This window comes from Hippoglossus stenolepis, chromosome 21 (genome assembly GCF_022539355.2).
Source record: "Hippoglossus stenolepis isolate QCI-W04-F060 chromosome 21, HSTE1.2, whole genome shotgun sequence".
Lineage (NCBI taxonomy): Eukaryota > Metazoa > Chordata > Actinopteri > Pleuronectiformes > Pleuronectidae > Hippoglossus > Hippoglossus stenolepis.
This window is the reverse complement of record NC_061503.1, coordinates 7,748,189-7,768,182: the sequence shown is the minus strand read 5'-3', so window position 1 is coordinate 7,768,182 and position 19,994 is coordinate 7,748,189. Positions and strand designations below refer to the sequence as shown.

Genomic DNA, 19,994 nt, shown 5'->3' with positions numbered 1-19,994 from the left:
CATTCCTCCCTTCTGAGAAATACATCCCTTGTCCCCGCTTGCTTCCTCCTCCACAACCCTCCTTTCAGATAATTATAGATCTCTGTTCTCCGTAAACGAGGTCAAATCAGAGCACTCGCTCAGAGTTAATGCGGAAAACTTTTTTTGTGATGAGGCGGCTGTTATTTGAACACGTGGCTGTGCATGCTGAGGTGGATAAACATCTTCATTTAAAAGAGCAAGCAACAGACAGGTACTCTATCCATGTGAGAGACAGAGACGTAATATTATTGTGGTTTGAATAGATGACAAATAGCAGGGAAGCACAAATAGCAAACAGACAGGGACCGTGTGGGCTGCTGCTCCCACACCACTACAGAACATTTATTTATATCTCAGGAATATGCTCATTGTCACCCGTAGTCTTTACTCCAGCAACACTGTCTCAGACTGCAGTCACGTACAAGTGCACCTCACACCCTTTCAGAATCTGCAGAGACTGTGACAGCAGTCTAAGAATACGTGGCCTATATCTTTTACTGAAGTGATTTGTCCCAAAAATGACATAACGTGGCAGCTTCTCTGAAACAAATCATGGCAAAATAATCGAAATCAATGTTTAATGTTTTTAAGATCGTAGGAATCTGTTGTTCATTGATTTTTATGTCATTATGGCTTATAACACATTTTGAACAGCAAGTGTGCATCATAAGAGGAAGGCAATATGTTGGATAATGTTTGTAATTAGGCCTCAGAGCAAGAAGTTTCCCTGTTAGAATCCCAGGTCTTTCTGTTCTCAGCGTGTTCGCATGGGTTTTCTCCGGCTTCCTCCCGAATTAGTGCTTGTCTCTGTATGTTGGCACGATGCGATGCTGGCGACCTGTCTGGGGTGTAAGCCAACTCTTACACTATGTCAGCTGGGATATGCTCCAGCTCCACCATGACTCATGACTGGTATAGATAATGGATGGATGAAGACAAGATAATATGGGTGAAGTAAATGTAAAGAAAAAAAAATCTAAATGCAGCACTTGAAAAGCAACCCCGGCCTTCCTAATCTCCAGTCACTAAATTCCCCAGGTTGTTGCCGTGATGTAGAAGTATAGTCTCAGGTGTGTCAGTGCACTGTGACATCACTGTTGGACGCTGAATTAAAAAAAGATGGTCAAAACTGATGCGGCAGAGGTGAAGAAATCCTGATTTGGGGCCTCTAGTATGTGTCACACAGTTCTAAATCGCACTAAGTCACACTCCCCCAAATCCTACACTTCCCATAATGCAACACACACCTTTCTTACTGTACAGTACACCACCAGTTTGTGACAGGCTTTCTGGAAAAAGGTTATCTCAATAGGAGTAGAGATAACCTTGATGAAATCAATGTGACATCGAAAGGAAGAAAGAAAGAAAGAAAGAAAGAAAGAAAGAAAGAAAGAAAGAAAGAAAGAAAGAAAGAAAGAAAGAAAGAAGCTGTGTTGCTGGTAGTTGGTCTTGTATTGTTGTGGTGCTGAACGGAGAGCTCCTGTGAAGTGCAGCAAGTGGTGTTGTTCATTCAAACAACCACTAGGGGGGAATCACATATGTAAATTGTTTAAAAGATTTATTCTGTCTGTAGCATATTTACTTTTTATTTCTGGAATATTTCAAATTTTGGGGACTTTTTAACTGCAAGGTGAATGTGAATGTATTCCATTATGGTTGTTGATGTGGGAGTTTTCAAGGAGGTTATATTTATATTGTTGTTTGTTGGTCTGTAGCAGGATTATGCAAAAACTACCAAACCACTTGTATTAAAACGTGGTGGACGGGTGGGATATGGGCCAAGGAAGAAGACATTCACTTTTGGAGTAAATTCAATTGAAGGGGCCCCTCCAGGATTTTTATATGTAGAGTGCTTATGTCTCTGAACAGGTAGATGGCCAATCAGCCTTGGCAGAGGGATGCTCTTTCCAAGTTAGTTAAGTGAGCTCTTTGTACATATGACTTATATGTTATCAGAAGACGTGTCCTTTTTAGATTCTATGCATGATTCTGACTTTGACTATTGTGTGCTACACAACAAGAACAGATAGGGGCTGAAGGTGCTCTATATTTACCTGAATACCTTTTATCAAAATGCTTAAACAACACTGGATGATGAAAACAACCGGAGTCAGGCCTCATGTTTGTCTCGCTCTCCTTCTCTCTGTGCAATAAACGTGTCCTAATTGCTTTACTTAGCTGTCAAAGTTGTTTTCATGCAGTTTAATTAGCTTCTTGTGGACACGTTCAGTGGTGGCTGTTGCCCACCCCCCCCCTTGTCATCATCAGCGCGTTTGTTGCTAATTACTCGACTGGTGCTGTTTTTCACAGACCGTGTCTGCTGGTGGCTGATTCATCTGATCAGCGCCAAATCAGCGAGTCAGAGCTCAACAGACTGGTGTAGGTGGGAATCAAAACAGTTGTTGTGTGTGTTCGAGCTCTGATCTCAGTTGGATCTCGATAATTCTGTGATTCAATAAACACATGATTCAAATAATTAACTTCTGACTCGTTACATCGGCTCTTTAAGAAACAGTGCAGTCTGGATTTTCTACACTTCTAGTTCTCACATCTTTATGGGTCTAGTTTAGTAAAGTCTGACGTCTGAAGGTAACAAAAACCACCTGACTGCAACTCTTTTTTGACAGAGCTAAATTAACTGTTTTGCTGTTTCCCCTATGCAAAGTTAATGATTGTGGTTTCATATTTACAGGTAATGATATGAACATCCCCATTTAGTAAGTGATAAAGCAAGTGTATCAAATGTATTTGCCAAAAAAATGTCAAACTATTACATATATATGATATGAAAAAACTCAGTGTTCAGGTCGATGACAAATAGCAGCGCTCCCACTCAATGAGATAACATAAAATAATAATTTCTTAGTCCCACTACAGGGAAATTAGCAAAATTAATGATGTGCCCAACGTGGGCGCAATTCTCTATTATCAGGTTGTGACAATGAATTAATTCCACATGTTATGAAACTGTTGGTTTTTCAGCTGGAGATTAATTAGTTAATTTCCCTGAGCTACTTTGAAGCTTAAGAGTCATATTTGTGAGCATTGCTGTGTTGTGTGTTGAGGCTATTGACGACAAAAGAAATTACCCATGAGTGCAGTGACGACACTATGTGCCCGCCATGAAAACTGGTGAACTACAGCGTGACTATAAATGTGTGTGTGTGTGTGTGTGTGTGTGTGTGTGTGTGTGTGTGTGTGTGTGTGTGTGTGTGTGTGTGTGTGTGTGTGTGTGTGTGTGTGTGTGTGTGTGTGTGTGTTCCTGTACTTAAATCTTTGCGAGGACCATTTTAAGCATAGACCCTACAGAGTGAGGACATTTTTGGAAAGTGAGGACATTTTGACAGGTCTTCACTTTTTAAGGTTAAGACTTGGTTTTAGGGTTAGAATTAGGTTTAGGGTTGAGTAAGGGTTGGGGTTAGACATTTAGTTTGGATGGTTAAGGTTAGGGTGTGGAGCTAGGGAATGTATATAGAAGTAAAAATGTGTGTGTGTGTGTTTGTGTGTGTGTCCGAATGAGACAAAATGTCTGGTCCTGGTTAAGGTTTTGGTTCGGTTGTCCACAAAGACAGTGTGTGTGTGTGTGTGTGTGTGTGTGTGTGTGTGTGTGTGTGTGTGTGTGTGTGTGTGTGTGTGTGTGTGTGTGTGTGTGTGTGTGTGTGTGTGTGTGTGTGTGTGTGTGTGTCTCTTGGCAGCCATTCTGATCACTTGAATGAAACCTTGTGTTCTGTTGACAGCTTGTGTTCTGTTGACAACTCATTTTCTTTTGCTCTCATATAGTGGGCGCTGCTGTGTATAGTCAGCGTCCAGCTCTCCATATGACAGAGTACACACTTACAGTTTGAATGAAAGTAAAAACGTCATCAGCCGAGCAGGATAACGCTTTCAGAGAAAGACTGTTAATTGTTCTCTGAAATGAGCAGCATTCATTCAGTTTAAACAACCTCTCCTCCTACTGCGTGTTGCTGTTCGCTGAGGTCTGAGGTCAACATGATGATGCCAGTTTCCTGCTCTGTGCTCACACTGACAAAGTGACACAGAGGTGAGGCGTGGACGGAAGTGTGGGAGAGAGAGAGAGAGAGTGAGATTCTGTAGATGCGGAGGGAGAGAGAGAGAGAGAGAGAGAGAGAGGAGAAATCCCATGCTCGCTCACTCCCACACCTTTTTTCTCTTGCTGTCTTCCGGCTCTGGTACCTCACGCTGCAGCAGAGACACTTCAGCAAGCAGCGAGTGACGCCAGGCTTCTCTCACTGTCTCTTTATCCTCAGAGAAAGACCTTTTCTCCCTTGCTTCTCATTCAACTTCTCTTCTTTTTTCTCCCCTCTTGGGAAAACAGTCACCTCCAGCGGGAAAGACACATCATCTGTCCATCAGAGGCTTTTTTCTTCTCTTATCTTTAGAATCTGAGTGTTGAAGGAGGAAGCCTGTTGATTTGAATAAGCGTGGACTTGGATTGTGAAGATTATTTCTTAGCAGTCGAGTCGATGGTCATACTGGATGTCAGACTTGCTCCTGTTATGTCACTGGAAATCTGAGATGATTGATTATGGGCTGTTGGCTTTCAGAATGGATCGAGGTGGATCTGTGATATAGATTCAACCTCTTTCTCTTTTTTTTCGAAGGCAACTCTTGTGGACCAAAAAAAAAACTTATCACCCCTCATTATTTTCCTCACATGCCACCATGTTTGCCAGAATCTTCATCCCGAAGAAACACCGGCAGCGCTTCGACGACGCCGTCTCCCAGAACGTGATCAACCGGCTCCGCCGCAGCAAGAGCATCAGCGAGCCGCAGGGCAGAGTCCGACGCAGCCGGAGCGAGGATCACTCCGAGCGCCACCACGGATCCAAACGGGCCAGCTCCGTGCCCAGGGATGGAGGGGAACCCGGAGGGAGGGGTGACAACGAGAGGGACAGGGGTATGAGGAAGTCTGTCTCTGGGATTCCAGCACATCCCCCCATCGGACCCAATCAGAGGTGAGCAGACTCCTGAACTGTTGTTTTTGATGTGGTGCTGTATGAGTTCATTTGGCTCTTTGCAGGTGTTGCTTAATGTTGTAAATCCACTGTCTGTCTGATTCAGATACTATCACAGTTTTGACAAGGAAACCACACTTAAGAAAAACCAAATCTTTGTATATGAGAAGAAACATTGAAATAATAATATTAATAACAATCTTATTTAGATAGCATCTTTCAAAACAGCCATTACAAAGTGCTTCACAAAGAGGGAAACAAAATAATTTAAATAAAAATATATTTATATTTAAATATTTAAATGATAGCCTACAATATAGGTTAATCAGTATTTTCCATTTTGTCTGATAACGTCATTATCTATCTTCACCTATTCAACATCTTAATTGCTCACTGCTGAGGGAGACCCTGACCATTCGACTCGTCCGGCTCACCCCCCCACCCACTGACACACTGATCACAACAATTAACAACTGCACAGTGGGTTGAATGCAGGATTACACGAGTGCCAGGACCCTGCCCACACCAATCTAATTTAATACACCCTGAGGTCTGGTCCACGTGACAGTGAGAACAGGGGGTCGAATGTGTCGACAGGTCGCACAACAGCAGCAGAGAGAGAGAGAGAGAGAGAGAGAGAGAGAGAGAGAGGTAAATTAATATGGAGAGATTGATAGAAAGAAACATAAATTGAGAGAGAGAGAGAGATAGATGGATAGAGAGAGTGAGATAAACTGATAGAGAGAGATAGACACACAGAGGGATAGATAGATAGATAGATAGATAGATAGATAGATAGATAGATAGATAGATAGATAGATAGATAGATAGATAGATAGATAGATAGATAGATAGACTGTGTACTGCTACTACTACTATAAAACAGCCTATTGGTGAAGATCCTCTAAATCCATCACCATTGATTGTTAATGGTCTTTTTAGGCCAGTTGTTGTAGCTGCAGTACAATGTGATCAGCTGCTGGCTCAGTAGTGACTGATAGATTCCCATGTGGAAGTATAAAGTGCAGCTGAGGTTGACTGATGACAAGTAGAGGAGGCCTCGATAGACTCAGTGTTGGAGTTAGCTATAGAGGTCGATGCTGCGCGGCTCTGTGCAGCCCAACACCCTCCCCACGCACACACAAACACATTCTTACACACTCGCAAACAGTCACACACACAATGCACGCAATGCACACGATACACACAGACAGCAGAGAATGCACCCATCTGCATTTAGCTCGTCTTACATAACAGCTGTTAACCAAAGGATAGATTTGTCTGTTTTCACTCCCCCACCTTCGCCTTTTTTTGTCTTTCCTCCGTTTACATACCAAACCAGTGTTGCCCTGAATGGTTTCCATGGCGACACGCTGTGGATCGACGACAGCGAAAGTGTCTCATCTTTGATGTAATGGGAGGGCCCAGTGTGTATTCCACCACTGAGGGGGGGGGATGAGGGTGAAGAGCCACCGTCAGCCAAATGTCAACGCGTACTGTAATATTTTTATTTAAGCCTGAAGCTGATTGAATAAAATACACAGACGTGAGAAGTTACGTGGAGTTGAGCCTGCACTAAATCACAAAGTTGGATTCCAGGGGGAAAAAAAAGACAGAGAGTCATATCTGCACTTGTTCAGACTCCCACCAACAGGAAGTCACAAAAACAAAAGTGAAGCACAAACAGCCTCGTAACAAACAGCAGCGAGTGAGCCATCGCTCCAGAGACAGCTGGGCCGCCCGACCTTTCACGCACAGGTTGTTGGCTATAGCAACAGTCGCTAGAAAACAATTATAATAACTAATTAATAATTTATTCAATTAAATTTCAAACACTGTGGTTCCAGCTTCTCAGATGTGGGAATTTGCCACCTCTTCACTTTTATTATCCTTGTGTGCATCAATGTTTGGACTGTTGCTTTGACAAAAAACAGCAATGTGGTTCTGGAAAGGGGCATTTTCACGGGTTTCTGAAGTGTAATGGACACAACCATTAAACAATGCATCTAAAATATAAGACATTACAACAATAATTGGTGTTGGATCTAGGACACAGTGATGTAGAGCCGAGGAGAAGTCTGAAAGCAGACATTGCCCCAGAGAAGCAGCATGAGGAACTAAAGTCTTGCTCTCAGACTGAAATACCACACTCTTGAATAATAATAGATAAATAGTGTAAGTCACCACAAAGTCAAAAATGAAATTTTCATGCTGTTGTTTTTGTCTGATCAACAATCCAAAACTCAAATGATTTCAATTCAAAACTAAAATTGTAATTCCTGATGTTTATCAACATTACTTTAATAGTTTCAGCAGTGCACTGAACCTTGCTGTCTTTTATACCACCTTCAAAAAGAAACTGCAGGACTCATATGAGAGAAGTTTTAAATAAATGTGTTCTCTGCTAAAAAGTAATTTTATTTTAACATAAAAGAACAAAAGGCTTTTTTCCTTTAGTGATGCCAAAAAGTGGGATTAAATATATTTTAATCCGGTTTGAAAGAACCTCTTGAATCAGCACTACGACATGTTGTGACTTTTAACCCTTTTTTGTGTCCTCAGGATCGTTCGTGTCTACAGGGGGAAGAAGAACTTTGGCTTCACGCTGCGAGGTCACGCTCCCGTCTGCCTCGACTCTGTCATCCCAGGTACCGCTCCGATATTAAAAACCAGAACAATATGGGCACCTGATAGACGCCTCCTCACTGTGTGCGGCTGGTTGATCCTCCCATCACTCTGTGTTGGCTGGCGAGGGAGGGGGGGGTGCGGGTGCATTTTAGGTGGGTGAGTCTGCTGTGGTGCCAGCCGCTGGGGGTCGAAGGTGATCAGGAGGTGTTAATGTGTGTGTGTGAGTGTACCAGGAAGTGGACTCGTCTGACTCACCAATACAATGTGGAGAGGAAAACCCTCAGAACAGGCTGTACTGTGCTCAGACACTCAAAAGATACGTTCAGGGATTTTACACAGATTTCTACTGATCCTGTTTTATGTTTTCTTTTTCTCTCAGTGAAGGCAGCGGTAATTCAATCACGAGAACCCAGAGTTTGGGAGTAAATGAGTTGTTTAATTTCAAGATTTGAAGATTCAATTTAATAATCATTGCACAACACAAGTCTGTGTAATGATATTACAGATCTCTGTATGCTACTCACAAAATAAACGTTATATAAATGAATGAATAAGTAATAAAGTCATCATAATAAAAGTCTTTTCGTGGCAGAGTGTGGAGGATGATTTCAGTTGTCTCACAGCCTGAGGACAGAAAGTGATGTGATGTTTTGCGGTACAGCAGCGTTTGCCGACAGCAAATTTATGTTCAATTACATCAAATCATGTCGAGGTAACTGTTTTAACTGTTTTGTCAAATCTGAAAAAGCTAATATACATTCTAACCTGTTACAAATGAAGTCTAATAACACAAAATCACATAAATCTTCGGCACAGATGTTTGATGATAGATGGCTGGGTTTCTAATCGGCGTTCGCGGTGGCGGATTAAAGAATTCCCTTTATGAGCCTCAGTTCTGACTTGAATATATGAGTTTATCAAAACATAGATCTGTATTAAAACATATGGAAATGAGCTGATAGCAAGTCACCAGCTGTAATGTCAGGATTGTTATTATGTTCTAAAGAACTGAGACAAGGTCCATTTTATCCCAATGCCAGAGACAGCTGGTGACTCCTGGCACAAAACTTACAGCACCCTTATCTAATCTATCACAGTTCTTTAAGGTTTCTCATTCACAGTATCAGGTATCAAAAGACAAGTCACAAATTCCTTGAAACATAATTAGAGTAATTATTATACTTTAATACTTTTTGTTACCATGCATTTCACACACTGTATCATCATGTTATGAACTTTAATCTCATTAAGTACCTCAGTGGCGGATCTATTGATTGTGAACTTAAAAAATGCTTGAAAAATTCTTAAGAAATTGTTATATTTATTGTTGGTATCGTTAGTAAGAGACAAGTTTATTTTAAAAAAAAGAAAAACTATTGCCAGAGGCACTTCAGGGGCCAATCAGATTTCAGCTATAGGGCCAGTGCCCCTTTGGCCACGCCCCTCGATCTGCCCCTGACTTAATTTACCTTCATGCTCATAAACGGTGCCAAGTTGAAATCTTGAATCTCCTGTGGTTTTCTTCACAGAATCTCAGAAAAGCTTAATTTCTCATGGACGCCCACAGGGGAGAATTTATTATTCGTGTTCTACACACTTTAATTCACAACCAACAACCGATTATATAAAGATAGATGTGTCAAAATGATTTCCTCAGGAAACAGTTTGTCGTTTTGGGAAATACACTCATTCACTTTCTTGCCTAGAGCTACATAAGATTGATACTGCTCTCATATCTGTATTATTGATATGAAGCTACATGCTTGGTGCTATCTTAGCATAAAGACTGGGAACTGGTGGAAACAGAAAGCTTTGACCAAAGGTGAATTAATCCACCGGCACCATTAAAGCTCAATAATAAATATGCTATTATTTGTTTGTTTAATCTGTGCGTAACTACAAAGCCTTGTTTATTTGCTCCCTCAGCTCTGAAATGCAGAACTCTTTATTGCTTAAATGTATAAGCGCTAGGCTCAGTTTGATGTAAATTGGGCTTTTTCCACAGCTGAATGAATTCCCGGGTAGATTATTGCTGCTTTATACCAAAGAGATAATCACAAATGAAAACCAAACTCTCAGTTAAATATTTGTGAGAGTAATTTTGACTCAGAGCCTTTTGGCGAACATTTTAATTACTTTTTGTTATTTTAAATTTCCAGCAGTGAAAGGTTATTAAATCATCTGTTATTGCTTTGTGAAATGAAGGCATCAGACAAGAGCGGCTCTGAAGCTCCTGCGGAGGGAATGTGGTGCCTTGGTGGGGAGGGAGGTGTGTGTGAGTGCGTGAGTGCGTGTGATGGTGATGACGGCACTGTTCCCGCCTACCATCATCCCCCACCATCATGTGCTGAAGCGGCCAGAGCGGACTGACTCAGTGGGCCTTATGGAGGTTGGTATGGAGATAGTGGGGGTGGATGGCATGTCTCTCATCGTGATCTGAACACAGATCTGTTATCGATAACCTGGACGCCACGAGTTCCGCCAATGCGAAGTCTGTCTCGTGGCCTGTGAATGTGCTCAAACCTGCACACGCATCAAAATCCCAAACCCTGGCATGATGAGTTTATTATATCCAAACTTGAAGGAAAAAAAATGCTGACAGGACATTCACTGCAAGGTAAACTCAGCAGCGAGTTGACAAATGAGGAGGCAATGGTGGACGGGTACAGTGCAGTCGGCAAGATTTCCACCAGGGATTGTTTTGACAGCACTTCTTCCTCACGTAATAAGATTTAACGTGGAGATCATCTGGTTCGTTCAGGGCCTTTGTTTGTTGTCCCTCACAGACTGACAGCATCGCATTAGGCACGGCGTCATCCTGCTGCTCCCGTACGTTCAGCGCACCTTGTTAGCTGCTGATGCTGTGCCAGGGTCCCTTCTGATTGATGCCTGGTTTTCTGACATGTTTGTCTCCCTCTCTCAGACAGTCCTGCTGAGGAATGTGGACTGAAAACAGGCGACCGCATTCTCTTCCTCAATGGACTGGACATGAGGTTTGTCTTGAATTGCAATACATTACATTACATTACATTTAGCTGACGTTTTTATCCAAGGCTACTTACAATAAGTGCATTGAACCATGAGGGTACAAACCCAGAACAGCAAGAATCAAGTACGTACAATTTGTTTCAAAAAAGCCAAACCACAAGTGCTACATACATATATGTGCAACTAAACTTAATTAAACACCAGTGTTGACGATGGCTATTAGACATCATCTTCTTAACCAAGGTGTAGTCGGAAGAGATGTGTCTTTAGTCTGCGGTGGAAGATGTGTCGACTTTCTGCTCTCCTGATGTCAATGGGGAGCTCGTTCCACCATTTAGGAGCCAGGACAGCAAACAGTCGTGATTTTGATGAGTGGTTAGCTCGCAGTGAGGGAGCAGCAAGTCGATTGGCAGATGCAGAGCGGAGGGAATGGGCTGGGGTGTCAGGTTTGACCATGTCCTGGATGTAGACTGGGCCTGATCTGTTCGCAGCACGGCTATGAATACATAGCATTATGATTATTATGATTATTTGCCTGCTGTCCCAGGTCTTGAACTTAGGATGTCAGGGCTGCTGCTAGTATTAAATCAACATCGCTCCCGGTGGCAGTTCAGCCATCACAGAGCACGTCTGCATGGGGCCCTGCACGTGCTTTTATGTAAACCGCTCTCCTTGTAGGAGTTGAACTAGTTCTCTCTTGGACTTTGCGACTTCTCGACCTTCTGCCTGTTGATTTTCCCTGAGCCAGTGTGGGAGTGCAGATAAGAAATTCATCTCGCACTAAATTGAATTGTACACGTTCGAGTTCAGCAAATACAGCATGTCAGCCGATCTATCAGCCAGCGTATCCAGCCCTGTGAGAGGAAACAGTATTACTCACGCTGCCACCTTGATAGCCATGTGCAAGGAGCATCGCAGAGCCGTTCCCATGGCTGCCTGATGTACGGATTTGATTGGCGCTGTATAATTTCGCTGCTCTCGCTGATAACACAGTGCTGCAGCAGTGGGAGGTGAACTAGAAAACAGTGGGAGCTGTTCAGCGGAGAGAGAGGGAGGGAGGGAGGGGGAGGGAGAGAGAGAGAGAGAGAGAGAGAGAGAGAGAGAGAGAGAGAGAGAGAGAGAGAGAGAGAATAAAGTAAAAGATATGTGGGAGCTTTTAGTGATTTGTTTACAAAGTGAGCATATGTTTTACGACATCTACTATAATGTGCACAATTTAATATTTGTACTTGCCTGTGCTGTTCTCCTCCAGGTTTTCTATCTCAACACGTCTTCTTTTACAAGAATTCGTTTGCACAGAGCTATGGCTCCTACTTGGGTTTACCTTTTCAATGCATTAAACATCACAATGTCTTAGTTTTCTCATCTTTGTATAAGAATAGTGTATTGTTATGAGGCATGGGGGCTGCATCAAATCTTTGTGTGGGAGGTTGTGACTTATATAATTTGTTTTCCATCGTTATAATTGGACCCCCCCCCCCCTCAATAAGCCACACAATAAATCTAGGGGTAGCCATTGTACAATTTTTTCTTTTCTTTTTTTTCCCTTCCTTGATAAAAAGCAGGTACGTTAATCTTTTAACAATTATATAGATACTGTATAACAAGGCTGGAAAAATCTAAATGGGTCGACTTTTTATGGGTTGCGGTCATGCTCAATTCTCTGTTATTTATTTCTGGGCCTCTCAAAGTTCACTATTTTATATTCTCTCTGTGTAGGAACTGCTCCCATGAGAAGGTGGTGTCCATGCTGCAGGGCAGTGGGGCGATGCCCACTCTGGTGGTGGAGGAGGGATCCTCAGACTTCTCTTCAGACCAGATCGACCCAGAGGACTCTCCTTGCCTGGCCCCAACCACGTTGCCACGCTCTAGGTACGTACAGACCTGGCATCTTGAACTGGTATTTCCACATGTCATTGTTTATTGAAACAAAAAAACTACTGTGGTGACTCTCCAGGTCTCCAGCACTCAGCTCTTTGCAGTGGGTGGCGGAGATCCTTCCACCGAGCATCAAAGTCCACGGGCGAACCTTCAGCCAGCAGCTGGAGCACCTGCTGACCATCCAGGAGAGATACACCGTCTGCAAGTCCCTGGAGACTTTCTTCCAGCACAGGTCGGTTGGATGGAGCGGGGTAGGGTGGTATCTATAAATGGAAATGGCACAAAGGGTGAAGGGAGGCAGATTGTTAAACAAATAGATGAGAGCAGAGCGATGGGAGTTAGAGCATGTTTGATAATCATTATAATCTTCATCTTGTACCTGGGAACATCAGCTTGTGGAGATTGGCAGCTCCAACTGGCAGCAAGAAACAGCTGTAAAAACAGAATTAAGCTTTAAGTCCAGTTTTCAGCATCTGTTAAACTAACCGAGACTCTGTTTACTATAGTCACGTCAAGTTGACAAATACTGGGGGGAAAATTAGCTGTTGCCTGGGAAACAGTTTTTAGCATATTCAATATATCAGGCTGTTAAGGGCGTTCTTTATACAGGCTCAAGACAGAGATGGAGAAAACGTATGATGGATGATGAGCGGAAAAGCAGCAAAGATGCATGTAGCTAAGCAGGATATTTATTCCTCCCATTAGGCCGTGATGATTTATCCTGGAGGACGAAGGGATGAAGGGAAGGGATGGATGGTGAATTAGCTCTGCAGATCATAGAAAAACAGGGGGAAAGGGTTATGTGCTTACAGTATCAACACCTCAAGGCATGAATCCTGGCATTAGTGGCATCCCTGTTATCCTCCCACCTCTTTATATTCTGTTTGCTGCTATATGTGGCATTACAGATGCAAAGAATACACATCAAAGCTAAATCCTTTTATCAAGTGGTTGTCGGATGTCCGCCTGTAGACATGGGTGTCTTATATAAAGATTACGTGTGTGTTTGCAGGAACGTGGATACACTCATAGTAGACGTGTTCCCGGTGCTGGATACTCCAGCCAAACAGCTGATCTGGCAGTTCATCTACCAGCTGCTGACCTATGACGAGCAGGAGCGCTGTCAGGGCAAACTGTCCCGCTTCCTGGGTTTCAAGAGCAGTGGTGAGACAGCAAAGAAACGCAATGTGGAGATTATCTGCACACATACAGTATATATAAGTATGTACAGTATATAGATACAAACGTGGTGCTGAATGTGTGTGATTTGCAGCAGTGTTAGAGCCTGACGTGGGTCCGGAGCACCACCGGCGGAGCAGCTCCATGCGCGTGACGGGGACGTCGTATCGCGGCATCGTCCGAGAGAGGAGCTCTGACGACTGCATCATCGGGACTCACCTGGGAATGGGTACGCTGCACTTAGTAACAACATCCGAAGCCAGGGTGTTTCCTTCCACAGCATCAAATTATTATCATCCATCTCCAGGGGGTTCCTTGGATTTATACCAGAGTTTCCAGCTTCTCTCTGGGTCCCCTTAAAAACTTCTCAGCCAAATGTCAATTTAAGACACTCTTATTACTGTTTCCTTTCAAACTTCGCTGACTAACACCACTGAGCCTCAAACTTTTAGAATGTGATGTCTCAAACTTTTAGACTTTTAGACATAACAGAATTTGCCAATTAATACTGAATCTGCTACGAACCACACTCTCCCTGGCGATTGTTATTCGTTATTCATCCCAGGGATGAACAATATCTCAAAATCAGTTCTGAAGTTTACCGAAGGCCAGTGAAGTGACACTAAACTTGGGGTAATGTCCTCTCTATACTTTGTTTTGGTGAGGAGTCTGGCTGCTGCATTTTGGACATCTATAAGTATATCTAGTATTATATATAATGTGAGTGCAATATATGCACTATACACACGACACAGTAATATTACAGTAGTGTTTAACATGTATACATATATTAAAAATTGAAACGAATACTATTATTTATGAAATTGATTATCTGTGTCATTTGGGTGGATTTGTTTTTTTTATAATGATAATAATAACATGTAGAAGACTGAAAAGAAAAATGATATAAGAGGACAAAAAACAAGAGCACAAGACATCAAAGACAACAAGCAAATTAAAACAATGTCATTCAAAATTAAATTAAATTATTATTATTAAAATCTCCACCTCATTATTATTTCAGTATACAGGACAAGTAAAATATGGTACAAGTAGAATCGTATAAGGTAGAGATAATAAGTAGCACTCAACTTTTCCTCAGCAGTCTCAGTACTGTTAATGTTCCCTTGAGCAAGACGTTCAGTAGAACCTGCACCAGCTGAACAGCTCAGAGCTCAGTGATATGAGCTGTGTGTGCACAGGTCAGCTCCCAGGTGGGACTGTGTGTAACAGAACATGCAGCACAAATTGGTGGAAACCATGTTCTCAGCAAATCCTCTGGATACTCAGCCTAAAAGAGAGAAAACTGTCATCAGCCGTTCATACATTAACCTCCGTGTGTCAGCTGTCTCTGCTTTTGATGAGCTCTTCAAACTATTCATCCAAAAGCTGTTTTAGGCATCATTCATAGTTTCCATTCCCATTGCTGAGGCCCAGCTTTCGCCTTGTGCTCGTCCGCTCTGCATCTTCATCCTCTCTCCTCTCTCTTGGCTGGAGGTGGATGGATGGATGGATGGAATGAGGAGGCTTATGTGTCACTGTTCATGCTTTATTGTGCTTTAGGAATTCATGTCGATGAATCCGGGAGCCCGGAGGAGAGGCAGTCAGGAGATGGAACCTCCTTCCCCGAGTCCCCTGACCTCAATCATGTAGGTATACCTGCAGCTACTCAGCAGCTGGCATAACTATCGCTAGTTATGTCACGTGTGAGCTCTGGTCATTTGAAGGTCTGCTCGTAAAGTCTGCAGCGTTATTTGATTTCAGGCTGCAGTTGACTTCTGATTCGCAAGTAAAAAAAACAAAAAAACACCTCAAAGCAGCAGACTTCCAAATCCAAATGTACTGCAACGATTGTGTGTTAACCAGCTGATCATGCCTCCATCCATAGATGACAGGTGTGTACACGGAGCTGGAGAACGTGTACGCAGGGAAGAGTGTGTCTCCGCTGCAGGGGGGCTCCTCAGCGGAGCCCGAGAGGCCGGGACAGACTGAGGCCTACGGGCGCTCTCTCTCCCCCCTCACACTCCCCCCTCTCACAGGTACCCTACCCTTGTTACATGTGCTTGGTGCATGAATGATGCCTCGTCCATGTCTTGTTAGTTGTGTTGCAAATTCAAGTTTTTAATTTGAAAATGTAATCAGCAAGGAAACCAGCAGCTTATATCAACTTTGATGTAAACATGGCACGAGAGCCACTGATTTTTCATTCATTCAAATCCTTCAGTCTACATGTGTATATAAGCCTGCTATCCTTTTGTTGCCATGGTTCCCTCTCAGAGGAGATGGTCACCAAGGTGACAACGGGACCAAGAATGTCACAGATTATTTCTAGAGGGTTTTATAAGTAGCACCATACGTCATATAAGCCAATGTAAACATTTCTCAGCAGGGGAGAACAGTGAGGGTCAAACATCCCCAGAGCCAGCAGCAGCCATCTTTGATTTCCCTTTTCACAGGAAACCGTAAGTCCGGCCTGTCGCTGTCGTGGAAGGAGCCTCTCCCCACTCCTGTGTATGAGATCCACCACCAGAGCAGCGTGGACTCCAACCCCTACGTCAGCCTGGAGAGCCCCCCCGCCTCCCCGCAGCCCTTGGACAGCGGCCCCAACACACTGACCCGCCGCAAGAAGCTGTTCACCTTCTCCCGCCCGCCCCGCAGCCGGGACACCGACAAGTTCTTGGACGCCCTGAGCGAGCAGCTCGGGCACCGGATCACTTTGGTGGATGACTTCGTACCCGGCGAGAACGACTATGAGGAGGTGAGGAAGTCAAGCACATCATCAGCTGTAGTCATGCACTTCAAATACAGTACATGCTTTGTTTTTATCAAGCATACCTTGTTTGTATTGAGGAGTATTTCAGTATCTTGTTCTTCTTAGCTCCATGGTAACTTTCATGATTTATGGCCACAACTTTTCATTATTCCTTTCACTAAACTGACAACTCTTAGCATTAGCAGTATGCTAGAAGATTCTCTTTTTACACTTAATAATGTTTTTATATTTATGCCTCAACTACTGAGGGAGGAGAGGATCACCTGAACAAACTAGGATTCAAGTTTCAAAATGTAGAATGGGAATGAGAATGAGGATATTGATGATGATGATGATAATGAGGCTGAGGATGAGGCTGAGGATTAGAATGAGGCTGAGGATGAGAATTAGGATGAGAATGAGGATGATGATGATGAGGATGATAATTAGGATGAGGATGAGGATGAGAATGATGATGAGGCTGAGGATTAGAATGAGGCTGAGAATTAGGATGAGGCTGAGGATGAGGATGAGGATGAGGATGAGGATGAGGATGAGGATGAGGATGAGGATGAGGATGAGGATGAGGATGAGGATGAGGATGAGGATGAGGATGAGGATGAGGATGAGGATGAGGATGAGGATGAGGATGAGGATGAGGATGAGACTGAGGATGAGGTCAATGGCTGTATCAACAACAATAGATAATTTGAGTATAAATAAACTTAGACACTGCTCCTACACTAACTCTCGAAGATGCTGGTTCAGTGAAAGGAATAACCAGGAGGTATCCTTTGGCAGGGAGTAACAGTCCCATGCATCGTTGTTAAATACAAATCAGTATTATCTTTATTAAATGTGAGCTTAGTGTAATTACTGTAAACATTTGAGATTGTGAATGAAATGATTTGAATTAAATCTATTTGCACCTTTTGCTACAAACTTTAAGATTCTCTAACTTTGTTTCAAGGAGTGATCAGATCATCAATCTCCTGTTGTGTGCTGCTTTTTGTTTGTGGTAATTACACTTAAGTCTCACAGTTACTGTGATGCAACTTTTTTAAGCTAAAATGTCACATGCAGCCTCATTAGCAGACGATCTCAGTGTGTGTGTGTGTTTGCTCGGTGTCAGAAACTGAGCAAATTCACACGTGACTGATTTCAATGTTACGTTGTGGTGCTTGATTAATTGCATGTTTTACATTAGAGCAAGTCTAATGTGCGCTACAATGAACACTTGTGTCACATGAACAGATTTATCACGGTGATTGTCATGGTTTCAGAAGAAGAGCTGTGACTGTAAGTAAAACATGATACTCAGTTAATACCTAATTATAGAAGTCTAAGGTTATAATAAGTTATTGGCTGATGTTACAAACACAAACATTAGAGCTGTTTTGGCTGATTTAAAATTTTTAATTTTTAGTTTTGTTTTAAATGTTTTAGAGCAAACTTTGTGTTATTGCATTGGAGTTTTTGCTTTCAAATCATGTGCAACAGCAGCTTTGTACTTATTTAATTTTAATGCATAAGTTAATATAACATTTATAAATCAAATATATGTTTTAAGATAGGTAGTTGACAGTTTTTAGGCTGTAGGTACAACAGTGGTTGAAGTTTCTGTTACTGGATATAGAACAGTGTAAACAACAAATAGTCAAAAACTAGAAGGGCCCTCAGTAGAGCTCGTACCTCCGCGCAGACCCAACAGTCTCCTTAAATTCAATCATCCCTTAAATCTGCCTGTTTTTTTAAATTGAGATTCATCAAATATTCAGTGAGAAATCCAGGAAAATGTTTGAAAACACTCTCTCTCGCAATGTTATAGTAAGGGGGAAAAAAATTCCTGGATCTGCCCCTTGATCCGCATCCACACCCAAATTTGATGGGTTCTTCTCTGACCCATAACACATCCTTCAACCCAGTTTCATGGTAATCCGTTGAGTAGTGTGAGCGTAATCCTGCTCACATGGGTGTAAGTTTGGGTTGAACGTTGGGAGGGTTTGAGGTCAAATACTTTCGATAAAACCTAAATTATTATTTCTTACCAATTAATAATTGCTCAGAATGAATTTATAATTCATATTTGCCAGATGATACCAAATAGTTAGTGGCAAAAAGCAACTACAATAAAATTGGGGTGAAAGAGTTTTTCTTTGATTATGCTGCAAATTGAAATGAATCCAGAAAAACCACCCACTGAAAACATAAGCTCCTTGGTGGAGGTAATGAGCGTGACCTCAGAATCACATAGGGGATGATAGAGAGTATAAACTAAATAAAGCTAAGCTACATTTTCAGTTTTTTATTAAAAGATGGCTGTCTGACTGTCGGGCCTGACGTTGATCCTCTCCTCCCTGTAGATGAGTTTCCAGGACGACCAGGACCTGGGCTTCATGCCGCGGCAGCTCAGCAGCGGCAGCAGTGAGGATCACAGCAGCAGCAGTGAGGCCTCCTACTCCTCCGGATCCGAGCCGATCCCACCTCCTCCCACCCAGAGCCCGCCACCCCCACCGCCCTTCCAGGCCCTGATACCCCCTCCCGTCCAGTTTACTGACCCCCTCCCACCCATCCGCTTCTCCCCCGAGCGCACCCCCCGCAGCCGCATGCCCTTCCAGCCGCACCACCCCATCATCCCCCCGCCCCCTCCGCCTCCGAGGACCCTCATGTCCAGCCGCTCCCCTCGACACAAAGTGCTCCCCACCAGAGAGGACTTGGAGAAACCTCACCAGTGCTTCCAGGCCACCCCCGGCCGCCTCACGCACAGCCACACCACCGTGGGCTCCAGCACCCTGCGCTCCTCGCAGCCGTCCCGCCCCTGCTACCTCCCGCGCCAGCTCAGCCAGCCCCAGCCCATTCGCCAGACGTCCCCCCAGCCCTCCCCTCAGCTGCTGAGGCCGAGCCAGCTCGTCCTGCAGAGGCACCACCAGCTCCACCACCAACACAGTTACCAGGGCCCCCTGCCGCCATCCCTCCAGGAGGACGGCCCCTCGCCGTGCATGAGCCAAGGCCCCGGAGCCTCGGCGCTTCTCTCCCAGCCTCCAGGGTCTCACTCCAGCCTCCCCACTCACAATAAGGTTTATGAAAGTCGACAGGAACACAAGTCACAGCAGGTAACTGGTCTTTACAGTGGGCGGTCAGGAACCCACTTTAAATAAAAGATGCCTAATGTGTGTGCATCCAAATGATGTAAAAGTACCAATCATGGCAGTATTGAAATATAATCGCATGCTCTAAACGTAACACTTTTTTTGTTGTATCTGGGCTTTTTGAAGGGAGAAATTGTACTTAATGTGACCTGCTTGATTCGTGTTTTATATATAAAAACATACGGGATCATGTGGTGTACTTCTAAGATACACAGTTAAAGATTAAAGCAGTTATTTTCAATTAGGTGTCTTTATTTAAATAACTTTTCAAACATATTTCACAATAAAAGCAAAGAGTCAAGAAAAGTCCAAAATCCGAACTTTGTTTTTTCTTCTTTCCTTCCTCATTGATCATCTCAAGACCCCACAGGTGAATCCTGTGACCCTGTGGAGGCACGCGACCCCCAGTTTTGAAACTAC

The 19,994-nt window shown here is 43.3% G+C and overlaps 1 protein-coding gene across 4 annotated transcripts in view; it reads left to right on the top strand.

Moving 5' to 3' along the window:
• Positions 1-19,994, top strand: part of grid2ipb (glutamate receptor, ionotropic, delta 2 (Grid2) interacting protein, b) — a 32,916-nt gene that overhangs the window by 6,234 nt on the left and 6,688 nt on the right. For 2 of the 4 annotated variants that reach the window (XM_035144807.2, XM_035144810.2), the window contains 11 exons: positions 4,716-4,997; positions 7,560-7,645; positions 10,549-10,618; positions 12,333-12,485; positions 12,571-12,726; positions 13,507-13,658; positions 13,768-13,902; positions 15,237-15,322; positions 15,562-15,712; positions 16,130-16,431; positions 18,789-19,538. In XM_035144807.2, the coding sequence (XP_035000698.1) occupies positions 4,716-4,997; positions 7,560-7,645; positions 10,549-10,618; positions 12,333-12,485; positions 12,571-12,726; positions 13,507-13,658; positions 13,768-13,902; positions 15,237-15,322; positions 15,562-15,712; positions 16,130-16,431; positions 18,789-19,538 (2,323 nt within the window). Of the gene's footprint in view, positions 1-3,826; positions 4,998-7,559; positions 7,646-10,548; positions 10,619-12,332; positions 12,486-12,570; positions 12,727-13,506; positions 13,659-13,767; positions 13,903-15,236; positions 15,323-15,561; positions 15,713-16,129; positions 16,432-17,679; positions 17,725-18,788; positions 19,539-19,994 lie in introns of those variants that run through there. The other 2 variants (XM_035144809.2, XM_035144806.2) reach the window with 2 other exon arrangements.